At 38.0% G+C, this 16,274-nt stretch overlaps 1 protein-coding gene across 2 annotated transcripts in view; it reads left to right on the forward strand.

Moving 5' to 3' along the window:
• Positions 1–15,099, forward strand: part of TFAP2D (transcription factor AP-2 delta) — a 60,430-nt gene extending 45,331 nt beyond the window's left edge. For both annotated transcript variants that reach the window (XM_086705940.1, XM_086705939.1), the window contains one exon: positions 13,157–15,099. In XM_086705940.1, coding sequence (XP_086562066.1) covers positions 13,157–13,376 — 220 coding nt within the window. In that variant the 3' untranslated portion in view covers positions 13,377–15,099. The remainder of the gene's footprint in view (positions 1–13,156) is intronic.
• The last annotated feature ends 1,175 nt before the right edge of the window (positions 15,100–16,274 follow it).

Consider the following 16,274-nt stretch of genomic DNA (forward strand, 5'->3'; position numbering starts at 1 on the left):
CTTGTGCTATTTTACTTGGTCAAAATACTGTTCCCAATGCAGACCACTTGAATTACACCTTACAGAGTGGCTGATTTGGTACCTTGAGAACTGTGGCTTACTTTCAGCACATTGAATGTGTCCAGGTAAAACTAGGGAATGATCTGACCTTATAAAGCACAGATAACTACTTCCAGTTTTCTGTGGTAGTTGACATATTAGTGTGATCTGGGTAACTGTACAGCAGTGACCCTTCTCCAAATTCATACCCTGGAAAGCTGCTTGTTTCCATCAAAATGACAGGAGGCAGGTTTATTCATTATTTATAGTTTACTGAATACCATCAAAAGTGTGGAGAAGACAGCAGACACCATAATACCTACTGGAAGGGGGACGAGAATTGATTGAAATCTGCAGAAGACCCTGCAAATACAATTCCCAGGAAGAGTGGTGGCAATTAGACCAAGGTGGCATTGGGCCTCTGGACAGAACACACTCAGCTCAGACAGAAACCCAGATGCCTAATTTTCTGAAATGTTAGGAATTCCCCTCTTTGCGATCTTAGGAAATCTTAACAACTTTTCCCTTCTTTGTCTCTTACATTCTCATAATTGCCTTGAACCTAAGGTCCAGTAAAAGTGTGTCTAACAACGTAAATAAGGGAAGGAAGTTAGACTATCTTTAAAGCTCAGTTCTGAAAGAGAAGCCTATCAGAAAAATGAGGAGATTTTCTTTCCCACTTTGCCTGAAATTTTATTGTTTCTTGTATTTTACTGTGGTAATGGCCAGTGGTACAAAGATTGGAACTAAAGGATTGTCCCATTCCTTGGGAACTTGTAATGTGGAGGAAAATTACTTACAAAGACTTGCAATATATGAGAAATTTTGTAATGAAGGATTAAGCACAGTAGAGGTAATTACCTGGGGTGATTAGGAAAGGCTTTCATCTATCTATCCATAGTATTTAGCACATAGTATGTACCCAATAAATATGTTAATCAATGTAGATTATGATAATATCTCTATTAGGTCTTGGATGTATTCTCCACTGGCTTATTCCCAAGGCCATGGTGTTTTAATTGAACCATGGGGCTGGGGAAGTGAAATGATCAATGTGCTTAATTCTTCTGTTTGAGTCAAAAAGTGTATTGACATCACACCTTCTCAGAAATAGACCTTTCTACTACTCCCATAGTTCCTGGAAATAAGAAATGTATAGGCAGTCCCAGATAACTGTATTTTGCTTGTGATTACATTTTCTTCATTGATTCTCAATGTTGGAAGGCCCCTTACATTTCCCACTCTCCCTCAACATTTGGATCTTCTCTCCAACATCCTTGTCAGGTTGTCACCCATTCCGGGCTTAAAAACTTTCAATGATAGACTGCTCTTTTATTACCTAGACATCCCTTCTATCTCCACCAACTCTATTTGAAATGTCTTCCTTCCATGGAGGCAACGTCTGTCTCCCTAACATCCCACTCCTTGGGGGCCTTCCAGAGTCAGTTTAGTTCTGTTTCCCTCCCAATTTCTAAAGACAGCTCTGGTGTCTGAGTTTTCTCTTTCCGGGCTGTTCATCCCCCTTTGCTTTAGTATTCCACATATGACATGAATTCCAGTCAGCTCAACTACCTTCTCCACAACACCCTCAAGAGAGGATGTGTGTCTCTACGTAAACATGACATGTTTGGTTTTCTCCAGAAACCGAAACTCCCAAAGTGTGTATGTTTTGTTTCTTGTTTTTATTTTTCTCATTTTGTAGGCGGTGGGGGGGGGGGGGTGATGGAAAAGTGTTAGGGAAGGTAATCAGCATTGGATGATTTTATTAATGTTGTGAAAGCATTCTTGCATGTCACAAGAGAAATGAAGGCATTTCAATTAAATGTCTAATTTCAAAAGAGAAAACGCCATGAAATTATACAACTAGGATTGGCATTTAAGAAGTTAAATTATTAAGCCTTCTTCAGGATGTTCTGCCAGTTCAAGGGGTCTTTCAAGACCATTTTATTTAAGAATATTCAAAATAATGAAGGATGCATGGGTGGCTCAATCAGTTAAGCCCCTGCCTTCAGCTCTGGTCATGATCTTACGGTTCATGGGTTCAAGCCCCACTTTGGGCTCTGTGCTGATTTAGTATTCAGCCTGGAGCCTGCTTCAGATTCTGTGTCTCCCTCTCTCTCTGTCCTTCCCCTGCTTGCACTCACTCTCTCTCTCTCTCTCTCAAAAATGAATAAACATTTTAAAAAACTAAAAAAATTAAGAATATTCAAAATAATGGGCCCGAATTGTGAAGAATAAAAGTTCTATACTTCCCAAACTTAAGCTCCTTTATGTAAGGTTGAAATTAAACTTTAAAACTTTAGCTTAAACTTCAAGAAACTGAGGACAATTCCCATGTGCAAAGAAAGCAACACATAACTGTAGGTGGTCACCTTTTATTCACTAGTTAAATAAGGACAGTTTCTATTTACATAAGAGTAAAAATAGTCTCCTTTGAAGTAAAAAATTTCCTAGTAAAAATGTAGAGTAAAAATAAAATGTAGAGTAAAAAGTAAACAATTTCACTTCCTTAGCAAACAGGTGGAACCATGATGAACTTCTTGTAGGAACCTACATTAAATTACTTAGATTAACTTAACATTGGGCAAGAAATTTAAGAGTTAAATCAGTTGCCAATATTTATCATACTTCACAAGCTGCATGGCACCAAAGCAAATGCCACAGGAGATACACAAAAAAAGCATCCCTTGAAGGTCACTTGATGGCAATTTAATGGATTTTTAGGGTCAGCACATAGGAAACTAGTAATTTAAACAATAGAAACCAGAAGAAATTGTTTCCTTTTTATTTCAAAAATTATTTTTAATGTTTATTTATTCTTGAGAGAGTGACAGAGCATGAGCAGGGGAGGGGGACACAGAATCTGAAGCAGGCTCCAGGCTCTCAGCTGTCAGCACAGAGCCCAATGCGAGGCTCGAACCCACAAACTGCAAGATCATGACAGGAGCTGAAGTCCAACACTCAACCAACTGGGCCACCCAGGCACCCCCTGAGGCAACTGCAAGTCGCAAACATGGCCCTGTAAAAACAACACATGTGAATTACTGCCTCAGGAGTGCATAGTTGGTAAAGAAGTTGGATACATTTTTATTTCAATAATTTCTATCTTTGTTGAGCTCTGGATTTGGGGAGGGTCTGGGGAGACAACACAGGATTGTGGGAAGCACTCAGGATGGGTTTCAGGGACCTAACTCTGTCTCGTCTTGTTTCCAGCTGATAGTATGGTTTTAGAGGTGACATTTTACCAGTCTGGCCTCTGCATGTTCATCTATAAATTAATACATTTAAGTTGGATGATCCCTAAGGTTCATTCTACACCAATGATCTTTTACCCTATTCTCCATTTCCTGCTCCCTGTTAAATCATTATTCTATTCTGTGTTCCCATATGATCTCATTTTTTTCTCTTTATGTTTCAGAAAATTGTTCATTTTAAAAAGTTGACAATTGAATAAAATTCATCTAAGAAAGCACAGAGCCCTAAGCTTAGCATTTCCTTTCCCTTATTCTAAATAGAAAATATAAATTGCCTGATAGGGAGAAATATAAGGAGATGGTTAATTTATTCCTAAAAACTCTATTCTTATATGCAAAAATAGGGTGCAGATGTCAAAAATATCTTCACCTTCAAAGAGTTGACTAGAATGTGACTGACTTGGGTCTTTCCTAATGCACATGCAATGATCATATCCTTAGCCTCCTTTGCTAATGAGCTGGATTGAAGTAAAATGGAATCACAAGGACTCAATCCCCTTTGGGACCTGAGTAAGGGGCTGAGAAGAGCAGGAAGAATGAGACCTTATGATGGTAGATGGGCAACACATCACCCAGTCTGGCAGAGATTCAGGGCTGTCATAAATACACTTCTCCAAAGTGAGTTTTGTAGAACATTAGCCTCGTGAGATGCTCCTTGAAAGTGTCTCATGGTCAAGCGTTTTATGGTTCAGGAAACCCTGCCTATTATACTCTCCTTGAAGTATGCCAGTTACACATTAGCATATCAAAAGCTCCCAGAACCCTTTATGAATGGAAGAAATGCTTAGCCCCATGTTTCCAAAACGCGATCACAGGAACTCTTTTTTTCTCAGAATAACTATTCACATCCCATGAAACTCAGGTTCTACAGAAGTTCTTGGGAGAAATGCTCAGTTCTTCATTCTCTTTTTCTGGGAAGGATAGCAGACATGGTAGTTAGGTGTTACTTCTTGGCGCTAGGGGCACATACCCAACTCCCTGGTTGCATTTAAATTGAATAGGTACCATTTAAAAAATACTAATGTTTTGGACCTATACCAAAGTAATTAAATCAGGATCTTTGGAGTTGGACCCGCACTTTGGTATCTTTTAAGAAGCTCCCTGGGTGGACTTTGGTAGCTGTATCTGGGGATACCACCAGCTGAAGGAAGCACAGAACACTTGTGAGTGCTGGTAAGGCCTTGCTAATGAGTACATCTCAGTAACTTGTCACCACCAGAGAACTATATACCTTAATTATGCTCCTTAATTAAATTCCATTTTAAAAGCACTTAGGACCATGGGACAATATAATCTATGTAGAAAATAAGCTCAATCAGACAGTTTCTCTCTTCCTCTATATCTGCAGCCAGTTAGGCTACAAAGGGTAGATGCCATCAAGTTGTGGGAGGATAAGCCCCAGCTACTTTCCTCTGGGTGAGGTCTCTGTCCATGGCCTATATTCAGGGTTTGTGCTACCTCAGAGAGATGAAGCGCCTTACCCTCACAGCCCTGAAAAGAAGTAAGGTTTTGCAGAAAAGCCCCACAATCCTTTGCTGGTGTTCTCCAGGGGCTGGTTCCCAGCCATCTGCCTCACGACTGTTCTCAGGAGTAGAAGAAGGCATTTTGCTGACTGTCACCTAAAACTGTAGTGGGGAGTACGGACTAAGCCTCAGGCTACATTTGGACCTAAACCTGCAGTAGCTGAATAATCCGGGAGGGAAAGAGGAGGCTTGTCTTCCCTTTAAACCTTGCTGCCTGCAGCCTCTAGAGGCCAAAAAACAAAAACTGAGGCTGGTGACAGTGGCATCTGTATGCAATTTGGGAAATCAAAGATCTATGATAGCAAACACCTATTGGAACGATGCAACATAACAAAATAATGAGAATAATAATCCAGACTGTTTCAACCTTTACAAAGCGAAGTTTGCTTGTCAAACATTTTCCAGGTAGAAAGTTGGAATTTGACAAAATGAAATTAGCTTTTACTCTAATTACCTGAATGATGATGGGGGTGATTTTCTCTTGATTCTCTGTCTTCCAGTGTGTAGCATAATAGTATCTATTATATCCATCTTTTTGTGTCCCACAAGAAAGCTAAAAAAATCCATCCATGGTTGTCAGACACACCTGAGTGACCTAGTCTTCAGTGGCAAATACTAATGAGGCTTCCATCTCCTTTTCAATGCATTTTATTTGTTTTTTTGTTTTTTACTTTTTTTTCTATTAAGTAGGCTCCACACTCAATGTGGGGCTTGAACTCAAGACCTAGACATCAAGGGTAGCATGCCAGGCCCCCCACCCTTTCAATATATTTTAATTCAGTATTTGCTTATTTTTTAGAAAGAATGTACTGAATCCTAGGTCCAACTGTTGCCAAGATGGGAAGAATTCGGGGGAAGATTCCATAGGAGTTTGCTTTAGGCTATTTTTTTATTAATTGCTGTTTTGTTTAAATTAGTTTAGACAAATCAATTAAAGTAATGATAGTGTATTTCTGAAGGACAGCTAGAACAATATGGGAAAAGTTTTGTAACATTTCTTTGGCCTACAACAAAGCTAGTGGAACATAAACCATATTTACTTCGATTTAGAAAAGTAAAATAGCTCTTGTTCCTCAGGTAGTTATCTATTGAGAATCCTATGTTAATTTATATTCCAAGTAAGCATTGAAGCTTTGGAGACTTTCAAGATAAACATATAAGGCCTTAGCCAGAAGCAAAAAATGCACTTACCCAGAGATCATAAGGTGTGAAGAGAAGTTTGTGAAATTTCTATTATATGCAAATTTCCTGATAGGTTCTCATCAATAATGTCAGGTAGTTTATAAGTATAAACACTGAGTTAAAGATAGACTGTTCTTAACATCTTATTAGCAAAATCACACAGGGAAAAAGAAGAAAGGATTCTAATTTATTCTCTTTCAAATAGCAATCTCTTCTTTCCCATCTGCTATTTCTTTTTAATTTCTTAAAAATGTTTATTCATTTTTGAGAAAGAGAGAGAGATAGGGAGAGACACAGCATGAACAGGGGAGGGGCAGAGGGGAAGGCACAGAAAGCAAAGCAGGCTCCAGGCTCTGAGCTGTCAGCACAGAGTCCCATGCGGGGCTCGAACTCATGTACCATGAGATCATGACCTGAGCCAAAGTCGGACCCTTAACGGAGTGAGCCACCCAGGGACCCCATCCCATCTGTTATTATAACCTCTTGCATTTCTGTCTCAATTTCTTCATTTTTAACCCTACTAATAGAGAACAGAGTTTGAACTGCTGCAGTACATTTTCCCTTAAAAAGTTAAATTCTATCATCAGTAGAGCTTATTCAGGTCAAGCCCATTGGTCAAGAAGAGATTAGGATGACACCCTATAAAAAGACAAAAAGCAGTATAAGTCCACAGGTACACATGCACACACAGACATACTCCCTCCTTAGAAAGGGTGGTTCTAACCCTGTGCTCTCCCTCCAATTGCTGAAATGGGAACATACCCTAACGCTCAGGGGGAAAGTCCAAAGTAGAACATTACCTTTTGGATCCAGCATAGTTACTATCTTCCTGAGCTGAGCCAATTTGAAAAGATGGTTTATATTGCAGAAAGATGCTCTTGAGAATGTTAATTGGGGGGACCTAGCAGAATAGGAGTTTTTAAAACCATGAATAAAATTAAGAAAATGACTATTAAATAGAAGTTACATTTTCTCTAACATCAGGTGCCATAAATGATAGCAGTCTGGATTTTCTCAGCAGGTAATTGTATTGCTCACAGTCAGTTGTCAGACCCTTCCTGCTCCTCAGTGTGAAATTAGTAATAGGAAAATGAAGTCAATGAGCTGGAATCTATCTAGTTAGAGAGAGAGAGGGAATAGATGAAGGTAAATATAGCTTGTAAGCCTGACTAGCTGTGATCTAAACCTCAAATTCTGACCTTTGCTTTTTTAGTTTAGACTTACTGATTTGGGGGGCCTTTCTCTGAGAATTGCTCTTGGTGCAGATCTCTCTGTCAGTATACTGCAAGTGGGTATGTTTCCCTTAATCTCACCTAAATTTCACACCATTGGTTTTGGCCCACCACCTACACTTTTTACCACATTAAGGTATTTTAAAATTTTGGTTCCATTATCCAACATAGGAATTTTCCTATTTTCATGCCAGCACTTAAATCTATGATGCCTTCAACCACATTGTCAATTAACATGGCAAGCAGAGTGTGATGAATGGGAGAGTCTTGCAGAACTCCACTGGAAACACCCTTCAAGGTTGACAAATGCCCTCAGTCTGCACTTTGGGCATCATTATCCAACCAGCTGTGAGTCTATCTAAGTTGCCCTCATCTAGCTCACTTGCCCCCTCTCCTTATTTGGGGAGATTTTGTCAGATGCTTTGGTAAAATTCTATAGTAAAGTACATTGTTAGTCCTTTCATAACACTTTTATTTTTAAAAAAATACAGTTACTGGGGCATCTGGCTGGCTCAGACAATGGAGCATGCAACTCTTAATCTCAGGGTTGTAAGTTCAAGCCCCACAGTGGGTGTAGAGATTACTCAAAAATTTTTAAAAATCTTAAAAAAAATACAGTTACTTTATTGGGCTCGCCACTGAACCCATGCAGCACTTCTGTGGTCACTTCCCTTTTTAAAATATTAATACTTCAGAATTCTAAGAACCCATCATAGGAACAAAGTGTGATAAACCCATTCAGTGGACTACTTAATCAACAATAAAAAAATAATCTATTGATAAACACAGCATGGAAGAATCTCAGAATTATTATGCGAAGTGAAAAGAGCTAGACTTTATTAGACTTATTATATAGACTTTATTATTTGGTTTATATGACAGTTGGGGAAAAAGGAAAAACTGTAGGGATAGAAATTAAAGCACTGATTCCCAGGAGCTGGAGGGGAAGAGGGGAATATTGACTGAAAAGGAACATGAGAACACATTTTGGGTAACTGTAGTGATTACACAAGTGTATGAGTTCATCAAAATTCAACAGACCATATACCCGAAAAGGATAAATATTCCCCTACGTAAATTTAACCTCAATGTACCTGATTTAAAAAATGTCCCATTACAAGAACCTTGTTAAAGGATGAGTTAAATGTAATTAAATATGCTAGAGTTTCTGAACTCTGTCTCTTTTTCCCTTCTTTGATTACTTAAAAAAAATTTTTTTAAGTTTATTTATTTTGAGAGAGAGAGAGAGAGAGAACAAGTTGGGGAGGGGCAGAGAGAAGGATAGACAGAATCCCAAGCAGGCTCCACACCATCAGTGCCATGGCCAATGCAGGGCCCAAACTCAGGAACGTGAGATCGTGACCTGAGCCAAGATCAAGAGTCATAGGCTAACTGACTGCGCCACCAAGGCACCCCATCCCTTGCTCTGATTATTAAGGCGGGTTACTCTGTTCTATTTCATGCTTCCTCTCCAATCTTCCAGGAATTTTCAAAGATTACCTAACAACTCCAGTGTCTCAAAAACACATGCGTGTTTTCTTTATCCTGAAATAGTTTCCTATACTTAAAAAAAAGAAAAGTCTCAACTCCATTCCTTATACCATTGCCAGTTTTAAAGATTAAACTCTCTGAAAAGAAAGCAAAGTATCTTACTTACCATTTAATCTTTCATATGCTAACATAGCACTGTGTTCCCTCCAAACCTTGGGCCCTTTTCTGCAGTGTTCCTCTTCCTCGGTCTTGGAACAGAAATTTAAACTACATCCTACTACTCTGGGCTTCAGAGACTCCCAAATGAAATCAGGGAACTTTAGCCTTCTGTTAAGTCAATCATTCTGGACACTGAGGTACCCAGCCCCTTCTCTTCCCAGGGGCTGCTGCCTCAGGAGGTCACCAGAAGCCACTGTGCTGACAGTGGGCAATGTCAGGAAGAATACGGGTTGATGATAGTGTCGCATCTCAGCCCTGTTTGTTTTCATTGTTGCTGTTCGTTTGTGGTTTATTTTTATCTTGACAACTCTTCATTTTTTTTTTTAAGATTAGACTATAACTTTTGATTACCGATTTATAGTAAGAACTCAAACCGCAAAGTTTTAGAGATACAGATAACATCTTATTTGCCACTACATTAAGATCTAGCGTACTTTGGGGTGCCTGTGTGGCTCATCTGGTTAAGCATCCAACTCTGGATCTCAGCTCAGGTCATGATCTCACAGTCTTGGGATTGAGTCCCACATCCGGCTCAGTGCAGAGACTGAGTGGGATTCTATCTCCCTCTCTCTCTGTCCCTCCCCTGCTTGTGTGCTCTCTCTCTCTCTCTCTCAAAATAAATAAGCTTAAAAAAAAAGAAAGATCTGGTGTACTTTGATTATCACTTGGGCTCTGAGGTCACCCATATAGCTCTCAGTCCTCCTCCTTACTTTGGTGACTGAGATCTTACCCTCATCTGTCTGTTGTCGTCCCATGGTCTTGCCAGGCTCTAGTGTTACAATTTTGGAGGGTATGTTACTCCTTTCTCCTCAAAATTCTTTTTAAGTCCTCTCATAACTTTGGCGAGTGTCTACTCTTTGGCAGGAGCACACCTTCTATTTCTTAATCATGGGACCAGGAAACTGGCACATGTTTTTCAACATCATCCAAGGAGCTTTGATGGGTGGGTGGACTTTGGATCAGCTGAGGAGAAGAAGGAGGGCAAACAAAGGTGCCCAAGTAGGAATGGCCATCACAGGTTTGGGGATAGAAAAGCTTAGAGCCTGAGATAAGCCTTTCAAAATAAAGAACTAGAATACATGATCACAAAGGGTGGAGGAAGGAGGCCTGAGAAATGCAAATATGATATGAAATCTGATGCGGTGTTTGTATCGTCTGCCACCTTCAGCAAAAATGTTGAAAATGTGGCATGAAGATGACACATTGAGCACAGTGCTAGTTGTCTCTTTCACTTGTCTGGTTCGGGAGGAGAAACTTTTCGATGAATTTGAATTAGAACTTTTACATTTTGACTATCTACTTCAAACCGTCATGGCAACTGTTTAACTCAGGTAGTAATATTTGTTTGTGAAATGCTCTCTGAGATTAATCTGATGAAAATATATGCAAATGCCAAGTATAACTTTAATATTAAGCCTGTGGCTGAAAATGTTATTTTCCAAAGGCAAAAATTGATCTCTGTTGTAAAAGATTTTGGGGATTTGACTAACAGATCACCTTAGTTTGTTTTCTGTCTAGGACTGAAAGTCAGCTTTATCCTTTCTGTTTTTACTTTTATTTTTCTGTAGATTCTACATTATTCCTCTTCTCTTTTTTTGTATGTCACTATGATTGAAATATAAACCTATTTTTTCCGGAGTGGTTGGTGCTAACAGAATAGCATGATGTTTCCAGAAATTTCTTTTAATCATCCTGTGATTTCACACTTTTTTTGTGTGCTATTCTAATACAACATTACATTACTTGAAATATTTGGATTTATAAACCTCACTGAAAACTGCTAGAACAGAAGCCATCTTTTGTACTTATTATCATCCTATGCAGTCTGCCCTGTGTGTTTTTTAATGTGCAGGTAATATTAAATGAAGGAATGAACACAATTTACATAACATATTTTTCCATGTTGAAAGATAACATTATAAACAGTTACTTTTCTTTAAGTTTTATTTATTTATTTTTATTAAAGTCTAATTAACATACCATGTTATATTAGTTCTGGGTATACAACACAAGAAATACCTTTTCTCATGTTGAAGATTCTACAATCAATTTTAGGCTCTTCTATTGAGCTCCAATTTCCATAACCTTCTGTCCATATCCTGGGTTTAAAGGAGAGCATCCTAAGCTTTAGTACCTGTGGACTGAGGCTTAGGGTTGGAAAGAACCTTGCAGATGTTTTAGTAAGACTGTTATCATCTTACAAAACTAAAAAACTTCCTCCAGATCACAAAGTGCCTAAAGTCAGAGCCCGAGTGAAGACTTGGCACATTTGGGTCTCAGTGCAGGACAAAGGTGACAATGCATCCTGCTAATGATCAGTTGCATACTATAGAAGCAAGAAAGGCCATCTGCCAAGAAAGGAGACCAGCTTAAAAACTGTTCATCATGGTGACAACTCTTCTCCACATTTATATAGGCCTGTCCACTTTGTTCTTGAGTTTTAAAAACCTTGATCTTAGACAGAACAAGTGAGTAAGAAGAATGATCATCTTCCAGGACTACAAGTCTGATAAGATCTATCAGACTCGCTGATAGATCTTAAAGCATATGGATTCCTTTCCAGTTTTCTCATTGAGATATGGAGCTGAAGTCAGTTTTCCCACTCAGCAATGCAAGATACTATAGCAAAGATATGCAGATGTTTGAACTCAAAGTTTGAGAAACTAAGCTAAAACTGCCAATAGAATGTGATTTCTCAAAAAAAAAAAAAAACCCAAAAAACAAAAAAACGACGACGACAAAAACAAAAACAAACAAACAAACAAACAAAAGAGTAACACATACCCACATCCTGGGAAGAACATAAGCACAGAGGCAGTACAGAATGTTAGATTTGTCAGGCAAATTACCTAACTTCTCTGGGCATTACTTCATCTGTAAAATGGAAATAATAATACCTCATTTTTAGTGTTGTTTCCAGAATTATATACAGTGATACAGAATGAAGCACATAGAACATGGCCTGGTATAGATTCAGAACTCAAATATTGGCTATTAAATTTAATATTTAACCTAGTGAAACTAAGTTCTGCATACTCTTCCATAGATAAAGAGGGCAGTTACAACCAAGAGAACATGGCACTATAGAGGAAAATAAAATTCATCCAGTGGTACAAAGAGCTCTAAACAGGAAGAAAGCATGAGAAGAGAGGCAGTTTGTAATCAGAGCCAAACATTTAGACATTAATGGATATCTTCACTCAGTTATTTTTGTGGATGCAGCCATGATTAATTCTTCTACTGCTCCAATCAATTCCATTTATTGTCCAGACTCCCTGATAGACCTTAAAGCATATGGATTCCTTTCTAGCTATCTCATTGAGAAATGGACCTGAAGTCAGTTTTCCCACTCAGCAATGCAAGATATTATAGCAAAGATATGCAGATGTTTGAACTATAATGATATCTTATATTTCAAATTTTGGTGTGCATAGTTGTCTAAGCACTGACTATTCTTATCTTCTAAATAAATGAAGTCTTAAGACTTTTTCCTTTTTAAAAAAATTTTTTTAATGTTTATTTATTTTTGAGACAGAGAGAAACAGAGCATGAATGGGGGAGGGTCAGAGAGAGAGGGAGACACAGAATCTGAAGCAGGCTCCAGGCTCTGAGCTGTCAGCACAGAGCCCGACGCGGGGCTCGAACTCACGGACCGTGAGATCATGACCTGAGCCAAAGTCGGACACTTAACCGGCTGAGCCACCCAAGTGCCCCAACTTTTTCCTTTTTTTAAAAAAATCTTTATGTATTTACTTTTGAGAGAGAGAGAGAGAGAGAGAGAGAGAGGGAAAGGAGCAGAGAGAGAATCCCAAGCAGGCTTCATGCTGTCAGCGTGGAGCCAGTTGTGGGCCTGAAGTCACAAATTGTGAGACCATGACCTGAGATGAAATCAAGAATCAGATGCTTAGCTGACTGAGCCACCCAAGCACTCATTTCTTAATGAGATAGAGAATCAGAGCTAAATCATGTAGTAAACACCTAGACTTGCTAATCATTAATGTATATCAAGTCTATCAATGACAAATCTTCTAGATGCATCCTGAATTTCTTATGGTCAAAAGCAATACATTGACTTGTGTTCTGCCTTTCATTATGGTTGACACTATTTAGGACCACAATAAATGCCTGTTTAATTGAACGTTCTGGGTTAAGTGGTTGTTCTGTATCATACTGTAAGTTGTTCATTTCTTTTTTTCCTACCACTTCTCATTTCCAGTTTGATCACTCATGGCTTTGGGACTCCAGCAATATGTGCAGCCCTAAGCACTTTCCAAACAGTCCTCAGTGAAATGCTGAACTACTTGGAAAAACACACTACCCACAAAAATGGCGGAGCGGCGGATTCTGGCCAAGGACATGCCAACTCGGAGAAAGCCCCCCTGCGGAAAACTTCAGAGGCTGCCGTGAAAGAGGGCAAAACAGAAAAGACAGACTAGCTACATCAAACAGAATCTATTTCTAGAGAGTCTTGCTGCTGATATTTTTTCTAATATATATATCATTGAGGGTGATTAATCTTCAGTGGACCAAATCTCTACCCTCCCCCAACCCTCCATAAAAAAAATAAAAATGGAAATGAAAAATGAAACAAAAAGGACAACCCCCCCAAAAAAAAAGAAAAAAAAAAGGAAAACAGCAGTGTAACCGTGTGATGAAATTGTCACTTTTTAATTTTATGTTATGATAAACTTTTTGTGCACGTAATTTATTGTTCTGGATTATATACATCACAGTTTTTAAGCACTTCTGGACTCTGGAGAGGCAGCACATGCTTTTTCACATCTAACGGATGCACTTTCTTATCCAACTATGTAGTTAGGGATTAGAAAGCATGACCAACTGGAATCCATCACCAGTGCTTACAGCTCCAGTCTTTCTTCACTTAATTCCCTGGTAACAGAAGAGTGCCTCTTTCCATTAAATAGACCAGTCTGGCAATCAATCCATCAATAAATGCTTTGGGAACTGAAAAGGGCAGTCATGAATCTTTGTCCTGTGAATTGACAGAAATTCTAAAATTTTGGTCACCCCACTTATATTTTGGTTAAGCCCACTTAACTACCAGTGCCTTGGTGGTATTTCAAAATTCCAGAAAACTCTGCCCTCTTTATGTATGACCATTCCCACCCCACCCTAAGATCTACCCTGACTCCATAACTAAGAAGACACAGCATAATATTGAAGAGATAAGAGATGAACTCTTCCATTCATTTTCTTTGCATCCCCAGCCTAAGAGTTCAAGGAAGTAGACTGCACTTAGTGGCTCTTGGCAGGATGGCTAAAGGAAAGGGTAGCTTTGCTGCTTTTGGCTCCTGAAGGAGAAGCAGTGGTATTGTGTTGCCTGGAAAAGCATGGAAATAAGAACAGTGATGTTTCCAGGAATCCTTGCCCCTCAGAGAGAGGAGAGGAGCCCAAGGGACTAGTGGAGGCTCCTTGAAGTGCTGGTGGTCAATGATTGTATGGTTAAAATATGAACCGTTTTTTTCTACCTTTGTGCTTCTTCTACATGCCTGATGGCTGTGTTCTAAACCTTTAGAGGCACAGAAGCATTCGGGTCTGTGTTCAATAAAGAAAACAAAACCAGAATGATCAGAGAAGACTTTTGCTTTTAAGATGCCTCCTTTTTTTATAGCTTGTTCTGTACCTTCATTGTCCTTTAGTTAAGACACTGAAAACGAGGTTCCTGGCTGCAAAGGCCAGGGGCTAATTGAATGAAAGTTTGGTCCATTTAAACCTGAACGTGTCAAGAAACCTGATTCGTACCACACTGTACTGACCTTTCTATTGTTAACAATTGTCAAACTTCTAGGCAAATAAAGATGTAGGTCATCGTCTATGAAAAAAATTATTTTAATAATATATGGACTCCTGATACTAAGGTTAGCATGAAAATATTGTCCTCTTCTTAACACATTTCAATTACTTTCAAAAAGTCTCTGTTGTATTATAATCCCATGGGTAATATTACTATTATTTTTAATTGAGAAGAAATTGCTCAAGATTTTTCATGGAGAGCACACAAGATATTTTTACCTAATGATAATTCTTAAAGTTATTTGACCTTTATCTTCAATCTTGTACAGAAAAGAAGAACAATAATCAATGAAAATCTAAATTTTCTAGACTAAATTCAATTAACAGAAGACACTACTAAGGCATTCTATAATAAAGGGGTTTTATAGTTATACTGTAGAAGAGCTTAAAATAAATGTAACAGTAATGAATTGTGATTTCATGTGTTTGCCTAGTTCCATGTTTTAAATTTTGCCATTACTCATGGATTAAAAGTTTTTTGAAATAAAATAGAATAAAGCAGGAATTCTGCTGCAGTTCCAAATTTCATCACAAAATGAATTATTCCATTTTACATGAAATTTCCCATATTGTAAAATATACACATGAAACAGAAATGAATATTTCAGTTTAATAAGTAGTAGGAAGGCTATATACAGATAATGTGGGCTATTAACATTTCCTTAATGAAATTTCCACATTAATACTCTTTTATTCCTTTTATTATTAACAGTTACATATGTATTTAATATGGCATTTTGATATGCATATCTGCTAGATACTTAATGTAGTTATATACCATGTCAAATGTTCACCAATAATCAGATGAAAAATTAGATCTGGCTTACAGTACCACCTTCTCCACCCATAGTTGTGACTAGCTGGGGTTCTTAACACTTCAATGGGGTGGTATTATTTATTAGCCTTGGAAACAAAAGTATAACTATAAAAAACTACAGTGCATATTATTTACCAGGATTCTGGGTGTCTTAAGAGCCTATTTAATGGACAGCACCCATTGTTTAACTTAACCAGCCATTAGGCCATAAATGAATTGATGGACTGGTCATGTTTAGAGTCATTTATTATCATATTCTAATAGACATTGTTAACATACCAACTTTTGCCTTGTATATAATAGGTACTCAACACTTTTTAAATAAATGAGTAAATGAATGTGTGTGTGTTCTTTGTCCAAAATGGGCCAAAGGACCTATTACTTTTGATTTATATTTTATTTTCCCTCAATACTCAGTGCTTCAATCTGGCTTGCTTCTTCCATGGTAATTTATAAATAACTCTTTTTATTTGAATAAGATCACATTTCCACTGTATCACATTAGTTTCAAGTAGATATATTTAATATAGAACAATAAAGAAAACTAGGTAGGTATCAGAATTTTCACAAAAGTGAAATTATAATCGGTATCATAGTTTATAGTGAAGGTAGCTCACAAAAATCTATTTGATTTTCAGTGTTATACTAAGTAATAAAGCAATGAAAAACTTTTTCAGATTATTGCCCAGAAAAATTGTCCAAA

Source organism: Puma concolor, chromosome B2 (genome assembly GCF_028749965.1).
Source record: "Puma concolor isolate L17-30 chromosome B2, mPumCon1.1.hap2, whole genome shotgun sequence".
NCBI classification, from domain to species: domain Eukaryota; kingdom Metazoa; phylum Chordata; class Mammalia; order Carnivora; family Felidae; genus Puma; species Puma concolor.